This window comes from Pseudonaja textilis, chromosome 5 (genome assembly GCF_049901715.1).
Source record: "Pseudonaja textilis isolate UNSWEBS1 chromosome 5, rPseTex1.2, whole genome shotgun sequence".
Classification (NCBI taxonomy): domain Eukaryota; kingdom Metazoa; phylum Chordata; class Lepidosauria; order Squamata; family Elapidae; genus Pseudonaja; species Pseudonaja textilis.
In genome coordinates, this window is record NC_141994.1 from 20,728,716 (window position 1) to 20,752,525 (window position 23,810).

A 23,810-nucleotide genomic window follows, 5' to 3' on the forward strand; every position below is an offset into this window, starting at 1 on the left:
CGGAATATGGAGGTTTTCTAAAGGCTGTGAACTTATCTGATAGTTTTGTAAGGCAAACTAGTGACAATGGTATAAGGACTTTGTTGTTTAAAGTCTTGAGGATTAGGAGGAGTGTCAGAACCTGGGAGGTGGAGTCAAAAGAGGGATCAGAATCCCTACGTAGCCACAAGAGAACTGAGTTCAACCCTCCTTCAGTGCCGATGACCCTTATCTAATTCCAAGCAGGTGCCAACAGTTAGTGGAGAAGATTTCTTTTAGCAATAAATCCGTTTAATTGGACCTGTCAATCTTTCATGCCTGACATTAGGAAAAGCCTTTTTAAAAAATTTTCCCAGAGGTGAGAAGTATTAAGCACATTTAAACTGAGCATATTTAAAGCCATAGCTGTCATTGCAAAATTTAACATAACAATCTGAAATAGAAAAGGGTTTCCTGCCTGAGCAGGGGATGGACTAGAAGACCTCCAAGGTCCCTTCCAATTCTGTTGTTATATTCTATTCCATTCCGTTTCATATTTTCTATTCTATTCTATTCTATTCTATTCTATTCTATTCTATTCTATTCTATTCTATTCTATTCTAATTCATTCCATTCCATTCCATAGTTTCTGTTTCTATTCCATTCCATTCCATTCTATCCCTATCCCTATCCCTATCCCTATCCCTATCCTATCCCTATCCCTAACCTATTCCCATTCCATTCCATTCTATATTCTCTTCTCTTCTCTTCTCTTCTCTTCTCTTCTCTTCTCTTCTCTTCTCTTCTCTTCTCTTCTCTTCTCTTCTCTTCTCTTCTCTTCTCTCTCCTCTCCTCTCCTTTTCCCTACCCTACCCTATCCTACCCTACTCTATCTAATTCTCCACTCTACTCTACTCTACTCTAATTCTTATTATTCTAATTCTATTCTAATTCAAGGATGGTTGAAGCCAAGCATGCCACAAGATGTCTAGGAAATGAACTGAAACTATTTCTCCTTGTTGGCAGGTGTGCGTCCACCGCAACATCGTCTACCCTCTTGGCACGACCTGGGAAGAAGACTGTAGGGAATGTTCTTGCACCAACATGAAAGATGCAGTTACAGGACTCCAAATTACAGAATGTCTCGAGAAAAGATGCAGTATGTCCTGCCCAGCGGTACGTAAAGTTCCCAAATATTGTTTAGAATAGAATAAATATTTTTTTTTTATCTAGTTGGATTCTTCCAGGGGAAAGAATCAAGGGGGAAACACAAGGACAACCTTGGCTGGTCTTCAAAGAATGGTTTAGTCCTTGAAGACCAGCAAATCCTAGGGAAAAGAATACTGGCAGTCCTTGACTTACGACCACAATTGAGCCCAAACTTCATATTGATAAGCGAGACTTTTGTTCAGTGAGTTTTGCCCCATTTTATGACCTTTCCTGCCACCGTTGTTAAGTGAATCACTGCAGTAGTTAAATTAGTAACACGGTTGTTAAGGGAATCTGTCTTCCCCGTTGACTTTGCTTGTCCGAAGGTCTCAAAAGGAGATCTCGTGATCCCCAGCATCCGTCATAAATACGAGTCATTTGCCAAGTGACTGAATTTTGATCATGTGATGTGAAAAATGGCCCTAAGTCACTTTTTTCAGCGCCGTTGTAACTTCTATCAGTCACTAAATGAACTGTTGTAAGTTGAGGACTACCTGTACTGTACTGTAGTTGCTACGAAGTCATAGCCATGAAGTTAGCTCCTAGGAGACTTAACTTTTACTTACCTCATGTCTCCTCTTCTAATCGAGTTCTGCCTTAAACAAGCAGTATTTTTTCTTCATTTAAATAAAAAGAAATGAAATCAGTTTATTACAGCCTGAAGGCCAGACAGCAATAGCGCTTAGACTTATATATCGCTTGACAGTGCTTTTACAGCCCTCTCTAAGAGGTTTACAGACTCAGCCTATTGCCCCCAATAATCTGGGTCCTCATTTTACTGACCTCGGAAGGACAGAAGGCTGAGTCAACCTTGAGGTGGTGAAGTTCAAACTCCAGGCTGTGGGCAGAGTTAGCCTGCAATACTGCATTCTAACCACTGTGCCACCAGGAAGAAAAATAAGAAAGGAATGAGGGAGGGAGGGAGGGAGGGAGGGAGGGAAAGAAGGAAGGAAGGAAGGAAGGAAGGAAGGAAGGAAGGAAGGAAGGAAGGAAGGGCAATAGCAGAGTTATATACCACTTCACAGTGCTTTTTCAGCCCTCTCTAAGTGATTTATAGAGTCAGCCTCTTGCCCCCAACAATCTGGGTCCTCATTTTACCAACTTCGGATGAATGGGAGGATGAGTCAACCTTGAGCCGGTCAGGATTGAACTGCTAGCAGTTAGCAGAGTTAGCCTGCAATACTGCATTCTAACCACTGGACCACCGCATATACAATAAAATATCATATATACAGTAACATATATATATAACATATATACATATAACATATATACAGACAGACAGACACATACAGTAAGTATAACAGGACCCAAAAATAATTAAGAACGTTTTACATATAGTAAAAGAAAATGGAATCACAAGAATATTTATAAGAAGCGATAAGTAAATGAGCATCCAGATTTAATTAATTGCAAGGCACATGGTCCAGATGGGTAGGACAAAACTGATTGACTTGAGAACATATTTTTGATTCCTTGTCGAAAAATAGTAGCTTTCAGTTTGGAAAAATAATAGTCCAGAGAGATTTCACTGGTATGGACTCTCTTCACCCTGTGAGTAATCTTTCTCTGCAAGATGGAGTTTAAGGAATAATGAAACACTTGCATGAATAAAACGGTTAAGAAGTGTTACCTCAGGTGCTGAGGTAGCTTCACTTCATTTTCTAGAAGCTTCTAAGAAGTGAAGGTACAGGAGATGGCAACACCCAAAATAAAGTGTTTTAATAAGGTGACCAATCATCCTCCTTTAAGGAGGACAGTCCTTCTTTTGTAAGTTCTGTCCTCTCTCGAAAAGTGTCCTCATACACATCCTCCTTTTTGATATTTGAAGACTAATCTGTAAATCTCCGTATTTGATCAATTCCGATCCGATCCATTGTGTGTGATGTGATGTATTTGTATTTGACATGATGATTCATCAAGGCTCGGTACAGCGCACCCATAGTTTGGAATTTTGTTCCGGTGAGCTGGGATTTAAATTCAGTTGGTGGGAAACAGAAAGCTAAGATTTCATTGATTTGCATTATCCTAAAAATATCACCTTTTATCAATTAACACTTTAAAAAAAAGTTTTTTAGCTCTAGAAAGGTGATGAAATCCTGCTAAAGTAGATTTCTCATAGATTCTGTCTTTAAACCGGTGAAGTTCCTCAGTTCTGGGAGCGGTTCCTATTTGATAATGTGGGTAGTCCTGGACTTGCGACCACAACTCAGCCCAAGATTTATGTTGCTAAGGGAGAAACTTGTAAAGTGAGCTGTGCCCCATTTTAGGATTTTCCTTGCCACATTTGTTAAGGGAATTGCTGCAGCTGTTCAATTACTAAGGCGGTCATTAAGTGAATCTGGCTTCCTGATTGACTTTGCTTGTCAGAAGGTCGCAAAAGGGGGACCCCGGGACATTGCAACCGTCATAAATGTGAGTCAATTGTCAAGCATCCAAATGTAAAACATATGACCCTGAGGATGCTGCAGTGCTCGTAAGTGTAAACAACGGGCATGTTGTTGTTTTCTTTTTTTTTCAAATGCTCACAAAATGAACTGTTGTAAATTGAGGACTCCTATTACAGGGGTGGGCTTATAATTTTTTAGCAATGGGTACTCTGCCCGGTTGCTGGGTGGGTGTGGCCATGGTAGGCGTGGCCTAGTCAGCCTCCTGCACCATGGCCGGAGGGGGGCGCGTTTTTGCCTTGAGCCTCCGGGAGGGCAAAAATGGCCTCCCCCGGGCTCCGGAGGCTCTCTGGAAGCTGGAAATGGGCCCATTTCTGGCCTTCCCAAACTTCCAGGAGGCCCATTTTTCACCCTCCCTGAGCCTCTGCACACGCCCTGCACTTACCTGCATCTAAAATGGGCCAGGTGGGGACTCCTGGGAGGGGTGGGCGGGGCCAGCCAGGAGTGGGATTTGGGGGTTCTCCAAACTGCACAGATTCTTAGCTAGGGGCTCTCCTGAACCCCTGCAAACCCCCAGCAGTCCATCTCTTGCTCCTATGTATATACATGCCAGCAGCAGCAGGAGATTTCCCAAATCCTGGATGTGGGAAATTTTCTTCCATAGTTCCTTCTTCTTCTTAGCTTAAATATTTTTCCATGGTTTAATTCCCCATCTCAGACCAAACTGTAGAAAAAGAACCAGACCTGCTTATTTTATCAGCTTTGTCACAAAATACTGCTATACAAAAGGCTATTGGTGAGGTTATAAAATATGATATTAATAGCTTGACTGAAAATAATAAAAAAAATCCCAATTTTAGTTTGGCTTCTGTCGTATTGAAGGCCAATTGCCAGTTACAATTGTGTGTGTGTATGTGTGTCAGAGAGAGAACGGGAGAGAGCAAACTAGAGAAAAGATCCAGCAGGTAGTTTTTTAAAAAATGTTCATTTGCACTATTTTTTTTATTTTTGCTTAGGAGGGAATTTTGGATACACTGCGCCAACCAAATTTAATCACTTTTTAATAGGAATTGATACCTAAAAAGGTTAAATCATGGCGATTGGATGTGGCGTAGCTTGGTGGTCATGGCTTGGTGGGCGTGGCAGGGGAAGGATACTGCAAAATCTCCATTCTCTCCCCACTCCTGGGAAAAGGTTACTGCAAAATCCTACTCCCTCCCCACCTCACTGACCTGCTTTCCAGCTCCGTTCTCCTGTGCAGGGCAACCAAAGAAGACCCAGCCGATCAGCTGGGACTCAATGGGAGGCAGAGAAGAGATGGGGGCAAAGCCAGTCAGAGGTGGTATTTGCTGGTTCTTCAAACTAAAAGTTTCCGCTACCGGTTCTCCAGAACTTCTTCAGAACTTGCTGAATACCACCTCTGTAGACCTGTTTCACCTTTCCTAGGCCCACTTACATTCTGAAATCTACCCGGTTCCAGGATCTTGCAAAACAGTTTTGCAACTAGGTTGTTTGCACATGATGTAACTAAATCATTTACGCAACACATAATGGACATACCACAGAGTTCAATCTTCCTGCAATTTTTGGAGGTGGAGCGGTGGGACAAAGACAATCAGCACAGATGTCTAGAATCAGCGACTAATTTGCAATGTGGAAAATCAACAGTTGGACAAAATTGTCACTCACAGCTTTGCCCGAAAGCTGGAGCAAGGTTTTTGATATTGCAACTGATAAAATACAACCCACCAAAAATAGTTCGTTTCCTGGATTTCAGGAATAGCCATTTTTAATCCTATTCCACCGACCAATAACTGTGCAACATGGGGAAGTCACAAACCTTGTCTCTTTGGTGAGGCGAATTGTAAAATCTGAGCACAATCCGTGATATTTCATGCTGACAGTTTTCTTTTGAAGTAGCAAAGTTTGTTCTTCCCCATGTGGTCAACATGAACGCAAAAGGCCTTATTATTAGAATCCATAAAAATTTCAGGAAGATTGGACTTTTAAGGGCTTATGAAAATACTATTTTTAAAGTCCATATTTCAAGATGCTGTAAGCTTTCAAACATGAAACAGTAAGCATTGCAACTGTTATGAAATATAGCTGCCATGTCCAATGGTTGGGAGTACATGCCGTGACAAACGGCTCCGTGTTGCTATGTCCACATTGGAGAAGGGAGAAATATTGACCAGATGAGGGCTTGATAGTTGCTTGTGAGGTATATTTTTTGATCTGAAGTTTGATGATCTTATTTTGGCATAAATATGATCTTAGCTTTTGTTCCTGCCTCTGATAAACTTGTCATTTAGAACATAGAATAATAGGGATGGAAGGGACCTTGAAGGTCTTCTAATCCAACCCCCTGCTCAAGCCATATATCGTTCTGGAAAACAGTTGTCCAATCTCTTCTTAAAAACTTCCAGTGTTGGAGCATCCACAACTTCTGGAGGCAAGTTGTTCCACTTATTAATTCTTCTCACTCTCAGGAAATGTCTCCTTAGTTCTAGGTTGCTTCTCTCCTTGATTAATTTCCATCCATGGCTTCTTGTCCTGCCTTCAGGTGCTTTGGAGAAAAGCTTGACCCCCTCTTCTCTGTGACAGCCCCTCAGGTCCTAGAAGACTTCTATCGTATCATCCCTAGTCCTTCTCTTTGTTAGACTAGGTAAAAGTAAAGGTTCCCCTCACACATATGTGCTAGTCGTTTCCGGCTCTAGAGGGCAGTGCTCATCTCTGTTACAAAGCTGAAGAGCCAGCGCTGTCCGAAGATCTCTGTGGTCATGTGACCAGCAGGACTAAATGCCAAAGGCGCACAGAATGCTGTTCTCTTCCCACTAAAGGGCTCCCTATTTTTCTCCTTGCATTTCTTTACATGCTTTCGAACTGCTAGGTTGGCAGAAGCTGGGACAAGTAACGGGAGCTCACTCTGTTAGGTGGCACTAGGGATTCGAACCGCCGAACTGCCGACCTTTCTGATTGACAAGCTCAGTGTCTTAGCCACTGAGCCACCACATCCCTTTTTGTTAGACAGTTCCCTCAATCATTCAATAAATGATTTAGCTTCCAGACCCATTATCATCTTTGTTGTTCTAATCTGTACTCGGAGAAAGTTAAAGGCAGACGGTCTCCGAGAAGGTCTGGATTTCTGGATTTTGTGCTTGTCAGATTACAAAACTGGACATGGAAGGGGATATCAACTTGAAGAAGATGGTGCTTTGAGAGAAGCCATTGTCAACATTCCTTCCCAAGGAAGGGATGAACCAGTGGGATTCCTTTGAGGAATTCATGGTTCCTTGGAAAGAATAGGGATCTTGGGACCATTATCTTTCAAAGCCCAAGAAGTTCTTTGTACCCCACAAAAGTACTAGATTACTAGATATGCCCTTGCCTTGGTTTGACTAGTGATATGGTCTAGTCTTGATTAGTCTAGTGAAAAGAAAGACTAGGGGTAACATGATAGCAGGATTCTAATATTTGAGGGTCTGCCACAAAGAAGAGGGGGTCAAGCTATTCTCCAAAGCATCAGAAGGCAGGACAAGAAACAGTGGATGGAAACTAACCAAGGAGAGAAGTAACCTAGAATTAAGGAGAAACTTCCTAATAGTGAAGACAGTTAACCAGTAGAATGGCTTGCCTTCAAAAGTTGTGGGTCAAATAAACACAAAGTATATATAAAAGCAAAACTTTTTAATGCATCTCTGTGAGTTCTGTTCATTCACACCCAAGAATCATTAAAACTAACTGTCCCAGATAAGAGCAAGCCCTTTCAAGGTTACAAAAGGCTGCCAAGAATGCAAGATTAATGTAGAGAAATATTCCAAACCAAAAATCTCCAAACACAAACCAGAACAGACAGGACTTCCATGAGAACTTGCAGTTGAAAGAACTTCTTTGCTTCCTGCAAAGAAGCCAACCCCGAGGGCTCGCTTTTATCCCGTATGGGAGGAGCCATCACCTTGCAGCCTTACTCCTGAGTTGCCTGTGCTGCTTCAGCTGCTCTTTCCTTCCAGCAGCCCTGCGCGCACACGCTCTGGGCTCAGGCACCCCGGGGTCCTCTTCGTTACTGCTGCCAGACTCCACGATCTCCAAAGGCAACACCCCACTCTCCGATAGTCCTGGCCCCATTCCTGCATTACATGCGGGCCCCTCATCTGAGTCCTCACTCTCAGAGACCTCAGCCGTCTGCACCTGCTGCCAACAAACCACAACAATATGGATCTTTGTCAACAAGGTTTTAGATAGGATACTGTTTCCCCTAAGAGAAAGTCAAGGGGTTTGAGGAACTAGGTGCCATTCAGTGAGACCCTTCCATTATTCATGGCTGCCTAGACAAATGATCATCCTCGTGACTCTGAGTCTAAAGAACTTCTTTGCTTCCTGCAAAGAACACATCCCCAAGGGCTGGTTTTTATCCCTTATGGGAGAGACCCTCACCTTCTACCCTTGCTGCTTCAGCTGCTCTTTCCTTAGAGCAACCCTGCGCGCATGCACACTGGCTCCCCGGGGTCCTCTGCATCACTGCTGCCAGACTCCACGACCTCCAAAGGCAGCACCCCACTCTCCGATAGTCCTGGCCCCATCCCTGCATCACAAGCAGGCCCCTCATCCGAGTCCTCACTCTCAGAGACCTCAACCGTCCACACCTGCTACCGGTGAATCACAACAGGGTCCTTCCAAGTCTGTTATTCTGTTAAATAGAAGTCAGAAGAGGTAGCTCTTTACCTTACCTAGGCTTTGGGCAAGAGAGACCAAGCTGGGAAAGGCAGGGTAGGTCCTCATCTAACAACTAGTGGGATTTGGTTAATGACAATAAATTTGGTTAATGACAAACAATACAAGAGCATACAATAGATACAAACTCAAGGTAAACCGCACCAAACTTGATTGCAGGAAATACGACTTCAGCAACAGAGTGGTCAATGTCTGGAATACTCTACCTGACTCTGTGGTTTCTTCCCCAAGCCCCAAAAACTTTAACCTTAGACTGTCTACTATTGACGTCACCCCTTTCCTAAGAGGTCTGTAGGGGGTGTGCATAAGCACATCAACATGTCTACAGTCCCTGTCCTATTGTTTCTTTTTTTTATTTTTCTTATATGTATCCATTCCATTTGTTCATAACTATGTTTATACTTATACCTGTTATCTTGTAAGCGATTGACAAATCAAATCAAATAAATAAATAAACAATAACAGGAAGTGCTGAAATTAACCAATGTGTCACACCATCACTGGAGGCTTTTAAGAAGAGACTGGACAGCCACTTGTCTGGAATGGTATGGAAGGGTCAGACTAGAAGACCTCCAAGATCCCTTCCAACTCTTTTATCTGTGATTTCTCTCATCCATATTGACCTGAACTTAGCGGAGAGGACTCTTCTCAGTGATAAAATTCAATGCCAGGAGGTGCCGCTGTTGCTACTGACTTCCCAGGGAAGCTGGGCCCCATTCAAAGTGGATGCGTTTATTGCAACATCAGGAAAGATTTAAGACTCTGAAAAAAAAGTGGGATATCCTTCCAAAAAATAACAAGAACATTTCCCCTGTTTTGGATGATTGGGTAAATGCTACAAGTGGTAATCAAATAAGGGGATTATGTTGCCACTAGTTAAAAGCATTCATTTCTCAGGCATTTTTGTTTCTGCTTCAGAAAATAAGAAAGAATCTCTTTTGAATATGATCTTCCTGTACAGGATCAGGGGTGGTTTTGTTAAGTGGCACATTTTTCCCTCCACATTTTTTATTGAACGCAATATAATTGATATTATATTGAATAGAACAAAATAAACATCGAACGTGCTTAATCAAGGGGTGAAAATTACATATTGACTTGAGAGTTGCTGGTTGATTAACTACAATGATATGAATTGCTTATTACATTCCATACAATCTGTATATTTGAGAGAGTGATGCATCATAAAGAAAAAATGTTAATCGGCAGGTAATTTGCAAGATTTGGGAAGTTAGTGAAAACCATCTAAAAGGTTTTAGTAAATGTGAAAATGGCCTCTCGATCAATATGCCTTAAATGCACTTTTTTGTTGTTGTTTTATAAAATTGTACTTGGCATTCTACAGCATGGTACCCAGATCTGCCAACTAGTATAAATATTAGAAAATAAGTATCAGACTTGGGTTTCTTTTCAAAGTTAATTCAGTAACCGTTTTGCCTCAAAAGTTAATAATAAATACAGAACCTGAACCACGAGATAATGTGTAAAACCAAAGTTAGCCATTCACCTGCCAGTTTGATCCAGTGGTTAAGACACCAAGCTAGAAAGCAAAGGACTGTGAGTTTAAGTAAGCTATGAAAGCCAGTTGGGTGATTTTGAGTCAATTCCCCCCTCCTCTCAGCCCAGCCTACATCACAGGGTTGTTGTGATGGGAAATAGAGGAGGAGGAAGGTGTGTGGGATATCTTTGCCCAAGCCTTGATTTATATATTTATAAAAATAATACAGGTGGAATACATTTAAATACAATTCAGAATGCTACAGGTTCATTCCAAACATTGAATATATAGATTGTTCCAAGCTTGGAACAGAAGAACCAGCTGTTCCATTGGTTGATTGTTCTCACTGTCAGAAAGTTTCTCCTTATTTCCAGGTTGAGTCTCTCCTTGTTCAGTTTCCATCCATTATTCCTTGTCTGGCCTTTGAGTGCTTTGGAGAATAGCTTGACCCCCTCCTCCTCTCTGTGGCAGCCCCTCAAATATTGGAACACTGGTATCATGTCTCCCCTACACCTCCTTTGCACTAGACTAGACAAACCCAACTCCTGCAACTCCTGTTCTTCATATGCTTTAGCCTTCAACCCACCAACATATTCTCATTCTATACTGACCCAACCTGGCTACAAAAGAACAAACATAAGACAAAGGCAGCAGCCCCCACCTTTTAAGGTTTAATCCACAAATTCTGTTTCTTCACAGATAAACGGCTGCTTTCAACTAATTAGCTCTGACAAGAAAGAGCCATGCCAGGTTGTTTGTCAAGGCTGCCAAAAACCCACAGATAAAGAAATAGTTTACAAGAGTTTTCAAATGCCAACTATAATGTCCATGAAACTGAGTTTCAGAGCGTCTTTGCTTTCTGCAAAGTATGCTTCTTCAAACTTGGCTTTTATCTTCTTGAGGAAGGGGCCATTACCTTGCAGCCTTACTCCTGAGTCACCCGTGCTGCTGTAACTGCTCTGTCCTATGAGCAATCCTGTGTGCACGCACACTGGGCACAGGCTCCTCGGGAACCTCCTCATCACTGCTGCCAGCCCCCACAATTTCTGAAGGCAACAGTCCACTCCCTAATGGTCCTGGTCCCTCACCTGAGTCCTCACTCTCCTCCACCATCCACACCTGCTGCCAGCTAACCACAACAGATTCTGAGGAAAATTTTAGGAATCCAGGCTACTCTGCCTAGTTTTAATTACATTAGCTGAGTTTTCTGGGGATCTGTTTGCCAAAAGAGTTCTGATATCTGCCACAATTAAGCCAATGCAATTTGCATCTCAATTTTTTTGTGTGTGATTGAAAAAGCCTGCAAAATGGGCCACATAAATAAAGTTCATGATTTAAAAAAAAAAACTTAATAGTTTTAATGTAAGGCTACAGATGAACTTCCTTGTGCTTCTAATTAAGAGCCAGAACAACATTTCTTTTCCATAACTTATAATATTTATACTCCCCTAAATACCGCTGTTCTCTGGATGGCTTACAGGAATAATTTAAAACTGTAAAACAGAACTGTGAAGTCTAAAATAAAATAAAGCCACCAGAGTTAAGGGAACGAGCGGCGATGTTAGTGCAGCAAACATTTTAATAAGCATTAACAGATTTTAAGATTGCCTGGGAAAATATTTTGTGCTCCAAAGATTGGAGGTGTCACGCTCGCCTCTGGAGAGGTTTGCCCTCCAACTGTGCAATGAGAAAGAAAGGAAGTAGTTAGGATAGTTTAGGATAGGATAGAAAGGAAGTAGTTAGTTAAGTCGAGGACATCTGGGCAGTCCTCGACTTACAACCGCATGTTTAGCGACCATTTCAAATTACACTGCCACTGAGAAAAGTAAGTTATGACTATTTTTTACACACTTGAGACTATTGTAGCATCCCCGTGGTCATGTGATCAAAATTTGGTTGCTTGGCAACTAGCATTTATTTATGTCAGTTGTAATGTCCTGGGGTTACCCATGTTTTGCCCCCCCAAAATAAGACCAGGTGTTATACTAATTTTTGTTCCAAAAGACACATTAGGTTTTGTTTTTGGGGAAACATGGTACTAAATGCATCTGCCTGGCTGACAATCTTAATGGGGGCTTATTTTGTGGGTTAGGGCTTATATTACAAGCATCCTGAAAAATTGCTAGGGCTTATTTTCTGGTTGGGTCTTATTTTCAGGGAAACACAGAATGTGATTGTCATTTGTAATTTTCAGAGCTGGCTTCCAAAAACAGAGTCAATGGGGGAAGTCAGGTTATAACAGTTTGCTTAGTAACCTTTCAAAGTTACAACGGCACTGAACAAAGTGGACATGGTCATTTTTCACAGTTATAGGATCCCGATGGTAATGTGATCAGAATTCAGACCCTTGTTGTGGTTCACCGGGAGCTGGTGCAGACGGCAGCAGAATCGGACAGTGGGGAAAAAAGGGGATCAGTCTGAGAGTCTGGGGAGGACTCGGACCAGGGTCCTTTGTCCGATGTGGAGATGGAGCCAGGACCATCTGGGAGTGGGGTGCTGCCTCCAGAGCCTTCGGAGTCTGGCAGAAACAAGGCAGAGGATCCAGGGGAGCCTGTTCCCAGTGCGCAGAGCTGCTAGAAGGCGAGAGCAGCTGAAATCAAAGGGGTGACTCAGGAGCAAGGCTAGGAGGTGATTGCCCCTCCCATAAGGTATAAAGGACAGGCAAAGATGACGAAATCTTTGCAGGAAGCAAAGTAGTTCGATCGGTTCCGAGTTATCCTTGAAGCTCTTTGTACTTTGGTTGGTTTTCTTTCTAGTTCATTTGACACTTCTGTTATTGGCAGCACTTCACAGGGAAGAAAGGTGGGTGCTTATCTCAAGGGACTGTTTGAGATTCATTACAGCTGGGAATGAACATAATTCCCAGCGTTGCAATAAAACAAGTCTTGTTTTTAAAATAAGTGTGTGCTTAATTACGGTCTCGGAAGCCTTGGTCAGAATAACCCTTCGTAACTGACTCATATTTATGATGGCTGCAGTGTCCTGGGGTCATTTGCAACCTTCTGACAAGCAAAGTCAATGGGAAAATCAGATTCACTTAAACTAATTGGTTGCTAATTTAGCAATGGCAGTGATTCACTTAACAAACGTGGCAAGCAAAGTCATAAAACGGGGCAACCTTCAACCAATTTCTCACTTAGCCACATACATTTTGGGCTCAATGGTGGTCGTAGATTGAAGGCTACCTGGAATATATTATACGAGAAAAGTTATACCTGCTTGATTTTTGTTGTTGTTTCTTTCATGTTCTGCAGGGATATAAATACGTCAACAGAGAGGGGGCATGCTGTGGAAAATGTCTCAGAACCATGTGTGAAGATACAACCCTTTGGTCTCGAGGAGATGAAGACGAAGGTGTCACTTGGCATAACGTAAGGCATCGTGGTGAGGGAAAATGGGCATTTCTGCTTTCCTTGTGCAGAGAAGGAAGGAAGTTGGAAAGAAGTACTTAAGGCATGAATCGTAAGAGCTGCACAGAGCTTCAAGGACCGTTTTGTTTCAACAACATTTCGGTTGAAGCACCTCTTGAAGTGGCTCTTTGAAGTGGTGTCACCTCCATGGTTAAACATTGGCTGAACTGAGCTCTGGATTTCAGGAGTAACTTGGTCATAGATTCAGCTGAAATATTATGACATCATGTCTACATTCAGTTGTGAAGTATTTTGTCATTCCCTTTCTGATCCTCTCCCATGGACTGGAAGAAGAGAGCACCCAATATCAGGGGATCATAGAATCATAGGGCTGTAGGAGACCTTGGGGGTCTTCTAGTCCACCCCAAAACCCAAGGCAGGAGTCTTATACTATCATGGACAAATTGTTGTCCAATCTTCCCTTGAAAACCTCCAGCGATGGAGCGCCAGGAGACAAGTTGTTCCGTGGATTAATTATCCTGACTGTTAGGAAATTACTCCTTAGTTCTAGGTTGGATCTCCCTTTGATGAGTTTCTGCTTATAACTTCTCGTCCTTCTCACAGGTGCTATGAGTATAAATGGAATCCTTCTTCACTGTGACATCCCTTCAAGTCATTGGAAGACAATCTCTTTGTTAGGCTAAACCAGGGGTCTGCAACCTTAAACACTCAAAGAGCCATTTGGACCCATTTCCCACAGAAAAGAAAACACCGGGAGTCACAAAACCTAGGTGGGTGTGGCCAACTCACAGTCACTCCCACCCAGTCACATGACACCACCACCCCACCATGCCTACCCAGATTTTGTGGCTCCCAGTGTTTTCTGTGGGAAATGGGTCTCTCTCCCTCCCTCCCTCCCTCCCTCCCTCTCATTTCTGGGTTTTGTGTTTTACCTTCTGAGACACGCGAGAAGTGATGGGGAGGGGAGGGAGAGGGGTGGAGCCAGCCAGTGGTGGAATCACCCAACCGGGAGCCACAGCAGAGGCCCCAAAGAGCTGCATGTGGCTCCAGAGCTGCCGGTTGCTGACACCCAGGCTAAACATATCTAGTTCCCTCAGCCATACATCATATGGTTAGGCCTCCAGACGTCTTCTCATCTTTTTTGCTCTTCTCTACACTCTTTCTATGGTTTCAGCATCTTATTGGTATCACACTGACCAGAACTGGACATAGTATTCCAAATATGACCTCGCTAGTGCAGTATAGAGAGGTATTATCACTTCCCTAATACTTTGGCCACCTCATGAGAAGGGAGGACTCGCTGGAGAAGAGCCTAATGCTGGGAATGATTGAGGGCAAAAGAAGAAGAAGGGGACGGCAGAGAAAGAGGTGGCTGGATGGAGTCACTGAAGCAGTCAGTATGAGCTTAAATGGACTCCAGAAGATGGTGGAGGATAGGAAGGCCCAGAGGAACGTTGTCCATGGGGTCACGATCGGTCAGACACAACTTCGCAACTAACAACAATAATCACTTCCCTTGATCTTGATACTATTCCTCTGTTAGTACAGAGAACTATAACTGCATTGGCTGTTTTGGCAACTGTAGCACAGAGTTGCACATTGTCTCCCTAGAGTAAAATCAAGACTGTTTGGATTTATTTGCTGTGAAAAGAAACAGGGGAGAGATCACCTAAACGCAAGGCATTTTCTTACAATCCTAATAACTCTCTTCCTCTCTTCATCTTTACATTTTTCTTTCCTTTCCTGCTGTTTAAGGATCTCAGAAGCCACCAAGAGCTCCAAGGGATGACTTGATAGAACTGTACAGGGCAGATTCTAATAAAGAATTTCCCCTCCCTTTTTAGGACCCTGTAATCCCTAAATTCAGGGTAGGGTTGGGGCGACTGGATGAAGCTGAGCATTTACTGGCTGGATGCCCTTCCTGACACCACTCGGAGTTCACAGCAAATAATATTATTTATTTTTTTTGCACTCTCGAGGAGCTTTATAGCTCCGCTGCCTTAAGAAAGTTCAAAACATTCTCAAAGATCCATCTTATCCTGGGAACCCTTTTTTTTAAAACTATTATCATCTAGCAGATGGTACAGGATAATCAAAACAAGGACAAATAGGCTGAAAAACAGCTTCTATCCCAGGGCAGTAGCTCTGTTGAATTCTACTGTATAGTGCAGTGTTGGGGGTTTTCAATTCAATGTGTGGAGTGTGAAGGATGTGTGTTTGTGTTTATTTTCATGGTCACAATGTACACTGAAGATGGTGTTTGATTTCGTTGTACAAGGTGCAGTGACAATAAAGTAAACTAAACTAGAAGAGAAACAACTGCTGCTACCTACAATTGAACTCTTAGCCTTCAGAGGCAAGTTGCTTCACTGCTAGGCCTCCACGCTGCTCTTAGCAGAGAATATCCATTTGGATATTATTTTTTGTGTGCTCCAGTATAACAGAAGAAAACAACTGCAATTACTTTCTAGTTTTTTTCCCAAACCTTTCAAGTGGAAGAGATTTACAAATAGGATAAGGGAAGCTGTTTAGTTTTTTTTTTAAAAAAATGTTTTTATTGAGTTTCTAATTGTCCACATAAAGCATCATAGTTTCAATCACATTCTTGACATCTGTACAAGTTCTTATCATAAATATCTTAAGACATTGTATTTATATTTATCTAATATTTATTAATAACTTTAACTATAATCATTATTCCTATATTCTTACATAGTTTACAAATTTACATTTTACATTCTTAAGGCTTTTTACAGTTAAGTGTCTTGCCTTATTTTTCAGTTCTGTTTGCTAGCCAATCATACCATTTATTCCAGATTAGATAACAATCAGAGTCATCTCTCTTTCAACTTCGGCGTTAACATGTTCATTTCGGCACTTTCTGTTACTTATTGTAATATCAGTTCTTCTTTAGGAATATTGAGAGTTTTCCATACCTGTGCAAAGGCTATTCTGGCAGCTGTTGTGATATGTAACAATAAATATTTTGTTTCTTTTGTTATTCTATCTTTAATAATTCCTAAAAGAAAGGTTTCCGGTCTGAGCTCAATCTGATAACCAGTAATCTTTTGAAACTGTTTAGTTTTATTCACCCTGCTCTTCCTTGGCGGCTGAGGAAAACCATGTTCTGCTTCACGGAGGAACATGACCTCACCCCTTTCCTAAGATGTCTGTAGGGGGTGTGCATAAGCACACCATCGTGCCTACCGTCCCTGTCCTACTGTTTCTTTTATTTTTCTTATATGTACCCATTTCATGTATTCCTAACTATGTTTATACTTACACCTATTATCTTGTAAGCGATTGACAAATCAAATAAATAAATAAATCATGCACATCTTCTTCCCTGAACAAGTTACAAAGAAAAGATGGTCTTTGTGCTGCCTAACCCCTTCTGTTGTCTTACCTTCCCAGGTTGGCTCTGAATGGATGTCTCCAACTGACCCCTGCGTCATCAAAAAATGTGTCCGTGTGAACGAGGAGGTCTTTATCCAGACCAGGAATGTCTCATGCCAACCTAGGGAGCCAAGCAGCTGCCCGTTTGCCACAGAGATGCGGTGTGACCATCGGTCCGGATGCTGTCCTTCCTGTCACTGTGGTAAGGACCGGTCCATTCAGAAGAAGACACGCCTTTCTTGCACCATCTTGAGAAGTTTGCAATCCAACTCACACATGAAACATTGTACCGAATCCCCTATAGAAGATGTTTCGATGTTGGTGAGACAAGTTGGGAGAAGGCATGGTTGATGTTCCTTGCCATAGGATACTGCTGTGGCAGGCAGTCCTTAAGCAAATCCAGCTTTTCCCCTTGTGTTTGCTTTTTGAAAGCCAGCTGGGAGGGTTGCAAGGGGCAATCTTTTGACCCCGGGATGCTGCTATGGTCTTAAATACCTCCAGGCTGCCAAGCATCCAAATTTTGACCATGTGACGAATGGGGATGCTGCAAAGTTCATAAATGCAAGAACTGGTTGTAACACTTTTTTCAGTGTTGAAATTTTACATGTGTATGTACAAAAAATGACAGTGTACACAGCAGACGAGATAACCATGCTGGGTTTAGTATCACAAATCACTAGTCGAACATTTCCCAAGCGTTTAAGACTGTGTGGTGTATGGACGGATTATGTGAGCAGATCCCAGTAAGGTGGCCTTCTGCAGCTGACCAATGGTGATCTTGTCGGCGCCAATTGTTTTTAAGTGCTTGCCGAGGTCTTTAGGCACAGCACCCAGTGTGCCGAGCACCACTGGAACCACCTGCACTGATATAGGCCAGAGTCTCTGCAGTTAGATTCTCAAGTCCTGATATCTGGTGACTTTTTCAAGTTGTTTCTCATCGATTCTGCTGTCACCGGGTATGGCAATGTCGACCATCCACACTTTTTTCTTCTCCACAATCGTGATATCCAGGCTATTGTGTTCCAAAACTTTGTCAATCTGTATTTGGAAGTCCCACGGTAGTTTTGCAGGCTCATTTTTGACCACTTTCTCAGGCTTATGATCCCACCAGTTCATCATCATCACCACCATCATCATCATCATGATGAAGAAATGTAAAAAATGGAGTTGCTGTTGAGAGTTTCACTGTCCTGTGGAAGAGTCAAATGCTAATAAATGCAACTTCTCTCTTGCAGAACCCGTGAATGGCTGCATCTTGAATGGTACTGTTCTTGCGGTAAGACTTTAGCTGATTTATTTATTCATCAAACTTGTATGCTGCCCATCTCACCAAGGGTGACTCTAGGTGCTTACAATCATTGAACCAAATGCAGTATAAAACATTAAAACAATAAAGATCTTAAATTTAAAATTCAGTTAAGATAAAACTAAGCCAGAGAGATGGGGGGAAGGAGCAAAATGTGTGCAGGAAGGAAGTTGGTTGTTGTCTATTCCATTTGTCCCAAAGATGCTTTTTCAAAAGGCAACTGGACTTCCAAGGGCAAAAACCAAGGAAGTCCAGCCGCCTTCTGGAAAAACACCGTTGGGACATTCTCTTCCAAGGTAAAATGTTTGGATGTGATACTAAGCAAACAACGGATAAATGCAACATTTTCTTCTGATATCCCCAGAAAAAAAGTAAGGTGGAACCCTGCTGAAAACATTTGAAGGTGATTCTCTTTGGCCTGTTGCTTAAAAAAAGGATTTGGCTCATTCAAACCCCACTGAGATCAGTGCATTAGGTGAAAATCCACAATTCTTTTGGGTGCAAGAAAGTTATTTCTGCCTAGAAGATTTATTATCCTGGGGAAATCAGAGCAGGCAAGCTACTCGAGTTAAAAATTAATGTGAGACGGTAGCTAAGACATGCCATCTACAGTCTAGTGCAGGAGTCTTCAAATTTGACAGCTTTAAGACTTGTGGACTTCAACTCCCAGAATTCCTCCTCCAGTCATGTTAGCTCAGGAATTCTGGGAGTTGAAGTCCATTAAGTCTTAAACTTGCCAAGTTTGAAGACCCTTGGTCTAGTGGCTCTTCTGAGGCTACTGAGTATGATTTCTATCAGCCAGATGTTAGGAGCTGTAATTCATCCATGCTGCCAGGGACAATTTGCCTCTAGAAGTTGTGGCTGCTCCATAACTGGAGGTTCTTAAGAGGAGACTAGACAGCCACTTGTCTGGAATGGTATAGGGTCTCCTGCTTGAGCAGGGGGTTGGACTAGAAGACCTCCAAGGTCCGTTCCAAATCTGTTATTCTGTTATTTTGGCTGCAGTCTCCTCCTCCTCCTTGTGTGGACCGCAATCTAAGATTTCAGACTGACTTGGAGACCCCAGGAATTAAACCAGGAAGCTTCTGCTCCAGCGTAGACCCATGGCTGGCTGAGCTTTGCGCCCTCATTATTCTCCTCTTCCCATAGAACTGTCCGCATTTAACTTTGCAAGAAATAGGGTGGTGGAGATGAACGGTCCAATCTCAGTGTTTCTCATGATAGGAAGGACCATCTAACGTAGAAAACCATGTTCTCCTCTTTTTTTTCAGCCGGGGAAACGTATGATGCTGGATGAGTGCACCACTTGCCAATGTAACACACGGCAGGGACCGTACCTGACATACAAATTGATGTGTGGGAAAATTACCTGTGAACCGTGCCCCAAGGTAAGAGGGAACCTTATGCTCCAAGGACCTTTCTTGACTTTGAAAGTTCTGATTTCTTCTGAATTGCAGAAGCCTTTGGTCTTTCTACTCTTGGCTCTGTCAGAAAATAGGGACTTCCTTTCCAATGAATTAGTCTCATTTGGTGACCAAAGTATTAAAGGTTCTTTCTGTTTGAAAGGCACAACACACCTAATATAGTACCCTGTTTCCCTGAAAATATGACCTACCCTGAAAGTAAGTCCTAGCTTGATTTTTACACCTGCACCCAATATAAACCCTACCCCCAAATAAGCCCTAATTAAGATCCTGCCCACTCCAGAGCGCACAGGGGGGATTAAACTAGGAGGGATGGAGCCACCCTACTACTTACCTTTGGACAGTTGTAACCAGGCCTTGCATATCCCGACACCTGCCTTGCCAGCCCATTTCTTCTGCAGCCGGCAAGGCTTTCCTGAAGGCCTCTGCAGTGATCGATCCAGAGCTCAGTTATCGGCTGCAGAGGCCTTCAGGAAAGCCTTGCCGGTCGCAGAAGAAGAAGTTCCTGAAGGCCTCTGACAGCGAAAAGGAGGCCGGGGCCTGTTGGGTATATGAATACACCAACTAGGTTTGGGTGACTAAATATATAAACCTAGGTTTAAGTGTTTGTAGCTTTAAGCACAAAACTGCAATGTAATTAGATAATTAAGGGTGCGGTTGCAAGCAGCAATATAAGGCAGTGAGAGAAACGTAACACTTCCTGGTTGCTGGTTACTGATTCCTGGTCACTGCTCCTGGTTCCTACTGGTCGCTGGTCTCTCTGCTGTCTGCTGCCTGCTGTTTACTGCTGTTTGAGACGTCTGCTTGTTAATGCTTGTTGGCTACTGTGCTGGATACCGTTTCTGCTGAACAAAAGGACTGTTTACTTTGTGAGCTGATATCCTGTGCATACTCAGCGTTGTCTTCGAGAGAAAGGTATCGGAAGGAGAAGATAAAGACATTGTACTGACTAGTTAATGGACTAGGTTACTGGATGGATATATTGGATAATGACATATGGACTGAATGACAATGCTTAAACTCTAAATGAATTAAATAACTATTTAAAACTACAAACAGTGTTTTTGTCTCCAGTGTGTGTATACTCTTGGGCCCAGCCTCTCTCTCATTTGGCTGCCTGGCTTGACTGCTGCTGTGCACTCTGCTTGGGGGTTTGTCCCCAAACACTAACATTGGTTATGGGCCCAGCAGTGAGCACAGTCTAACTAACCAGGATATAGCAGTGAGAGTTGGAGTGAGTTGCACATTACTGTACAAACTGTTTGTTGAATAGTTATTTATCTGAAGAGCAATGGCACAAGTAAATTTGCCAAATCTGTCCATGATATCCAGACTAGATGGAACAAACTATGTTTCATGGTCCTTGAAATGTAGTTTACTGCTACGAAGAGAAGGTTTGTGGGACATAATAACAAACCCACCAGATGTATCTAACTTAGATCCTAATGTTGAAGAGGATGCCAAAAAGATACAAGACTATGAACTAAAGAATGAGCAGGCTTTATGCATCATAGGACTGACTCTCTCAGACCAGCAACTGATTCATATCCGTGGAGAGGAAAATGCTGCTAACTGCTGGGAGAGTCTCAGGAAGATTTATGTTCGGGACAGTGTAGGAGCTCATATCAATCTTACACGGAAACTGTTTAGAACACATCTTGAGAAGAATGGAGACATGTTAACTCATTTAAACTGTATGAAAAGCATTTTTCAAGAATTACAAGAAAAAGAGCTTATATTTAATGAGTTGCAACAAGTATACATCATACTGTCTTCTTTGGATCGAAGCTATGATGATTTTGTGACTGCTTTAGAGGTATTGCCAAAAGACAGTTTATCAGTAACTGAGATTACCGGCAGGCTATTAGAAGAAGCCAGAAGAAGGTTTGAGCGTGACCAGCTGAGGGAAGATAAACCTAAGAAAGAAGAGAAATTATCTTCAAAGCTTGAAAGAAACCAGCTTAGTAAAGTAAAGCACCCGGAAGAAGAGAATTTATCTTCGACGGCATACACAATTAAAAAGTGTTTTAATTGTGGAGGCAGAGGACATTTGGCAAGATTCTGCAGAAAAGGAAAAAGCCAGAATGTAAAGAAGCCAAAGAAATCCTTTGAACTAGCCACGTTTAGCAACTGTGATGTGAAGAATGATTTATGGGTGGTGGACAGTGGTGCATCCCACTGCATCACGAGAGATAAGACAAAGTTTATAAAAATGTCAACAAGCTCTCAGCATATATCACTCGTGAATGGCTGGCACCTCAAGGCCAAGGGTGAAGGTATTGCATATTGTCCATGTTTAAACCAGAATATAAAAATGTTATATGTACCACAGTTAAAGATGAACTTACTTTCTGTAAGAGTATTAGATAAACTAGGTTATGTAGTTACATTTAAGGATAATAAGTGCATACTTGAAAGAGATAACAAAAGGGTAACCGCAGCTTTAAATGGAGCATTATATGTCTTACATGATAGTAAGAAAGGGGAGGCACAGACTGTATTTAACAATATAAGGCCTCATAATGAATGTATCCATTTATTGCATAGGCGTTTGGGGCATGTAAATTTTAAAATGCTAAAACGCACAGTGGAGTTATCTGAAGGAATAAGGTTAAAACCCTGTGATAAATATTTGCGTTGTAATGTCTGCTGTGAAGATAAGAGTAAAATATTGCCTGCAAATAGGCTAAATGGTTTCAAAACTAAAGAACCTTTAGAAGTAGTATTTGCAGACATTATAGGTCCAAAGAAACCCAGTATGGGGGGGTGCTCGATATATACTGAGCATTATGGACCATTACTCTAGATATGGGTTTTGCTACTTAATGAAAAGCAAAACTGAAACATATCAACATTTCTTCAACTGGTTAAAGTTTGCAGAAAGAAAAACCAAACGGCAACTGATAACCTTGGTGACAGATAATGGTACGGAATTTGTTAACAGCAAATTCCAGAATAGATTAAAGGTAGCTGGAATAGAGCACAAGAAATCTGCACCATATAGACCACAACACAACGCATTTATAGAGAGAAGAGGCCAGACACTACAGGCAATGGTTAGAACAATGATAACTGATTCTGGATTACCTGATTCTGTGTGGGGGGAGGCTGCAATGTGTGCCAATAACATATTGAACAACATTGTTAACTCAACTACTGGTGAAATACCATTCACCATGTGGCATGGCAGGAAGCCTGATCTGAGTTACCTGCGCACATTTGGTGCACCAGCATGGGTGCATATCCCTACACAACTCAGGCGTAAAGGGCAACACAGAGCTAAACAATTCTTCTTCGTTGGTTACGAAGCTAACCATAGGGCATATAGATTTTGGGAGAAAGGCACATCTAAGGTGTTATGTAGTGCCAATGCCCAATTTCTAGAGCATGTAGGATGGGATAAGTTAGAACAGGATAACAATAAAGAAGTGATTATTGAATCCTATAGAAATCCCATTAAGTATCCCTGTAACTTTAAAAATAAAGTAAAGAGAGAAGTACAGGAAGAGATAGAGCCCATAAAGGAAGAAATAGCTGAGCAAGCTGAGGAACATGAACAGGTAGTAATTCAAAAAAGTCCTCATACAAGCCCTGTAATTCCCAGAAGAACTACACGAATATCTAGACCGCCTGATAGATACCAGGCTAACACTGTGTGCCAGGTAAATAAAGTTCCATATACTGTGGATGAAATTAAAAAGTATCCTTCTAAAGATAAGGAAAGTTGGTATGCAGCAATGAATAAGGAATTGAAATCCTTGAAGGATATGAAAGTATATGAAAATGCGAGATTACCTGTTGATATAAAACCCATTGGCTGCAAATGGATTTTTAAGATAAAAACCGATAAAGATGGAAATATTATCCATAAGGCAAGATTAGTAGCCCAAGGTTTTAGACAAAGTGCCAATGACTATGATGAGGTATTTTCACCTAGTCTTAAAGCAGTAACATTAAGGGCAGCCTTAGTGTGGGCAGCAAGCAAGAAATATATAGTTAACCATTTAGATGTGGAAACTGCTTACCTGCACGCTCCACTAAGACATACTGTATATATGAAAAGGCCTAGTGGATTTAAAGGTGAAAATAATAATGATTGTTGGTTGTTAAAGAAAAGCCTCTATGGTCTTAAACAATCAGGCTATGAGTGGAACCAGTATATTGTGAAGGAGCTAAACAATATAGGGTTTAAAGCTGGTTTAGCCGATCCATGTCTGTTTAAGAGGGAGACAAACGGGAAAATATCATCATTATTATTATTATTCACTGATGATATTGCCTTGATTACTGAGACTAATGATGAAGCAAATAAAATAATAGCATCATTAGGTAAGAAAATAAAAATCAAGCAATTAGAGGAGATAAAGAGATATCTAGGTTTGAATATACTGAAAACACAGAAAGGTTTTAAGATATCTCAGGAAGATAAGATATCTAAATTGCTAATAGATTATAAGATGGAACTTTGTAAGCCTGCAAAGACTCCAATGAGTCAGGATATTTGCAAAATGGATGCTCAAAGTCCCAAGT

At 41.9% G+C, this 23,810-nt stretch overlaps 1 protein-coding gene across 1 annotated transcript in view; it reads left to right on the plus strand.

The window, feature by feature from the left end:
• Positions 1-23,810, plus strand: part of VWF (von Willebrand factor) — a 193,873-nt gene that overhangs the window by 148,649 nt on the left and 21,414 nt on the right. Inside the window, exons 43-47 of the mRNA XM_087934258.1 lie at positions 985-1,134; positions 13,038-13,154; positions 16,569-16,752; positions 17,786-17,826; positions 19,128-19,244. Of these exons, the coding sequence (XP_087790384.1) occupies positions 985-1,134; positions 13,038-13,154; positions 16,569-16,752; positions 17,786-17,826; positions 19,128-19,244 (609 nt within the window). The remainder of the gene's footprint in view (positions 1-984; positions 1,135-13,037; positions 13,155-16,568; positions 16,753-17,785; positions 17,827-19,127; positions 19,245-23,810) is intronic.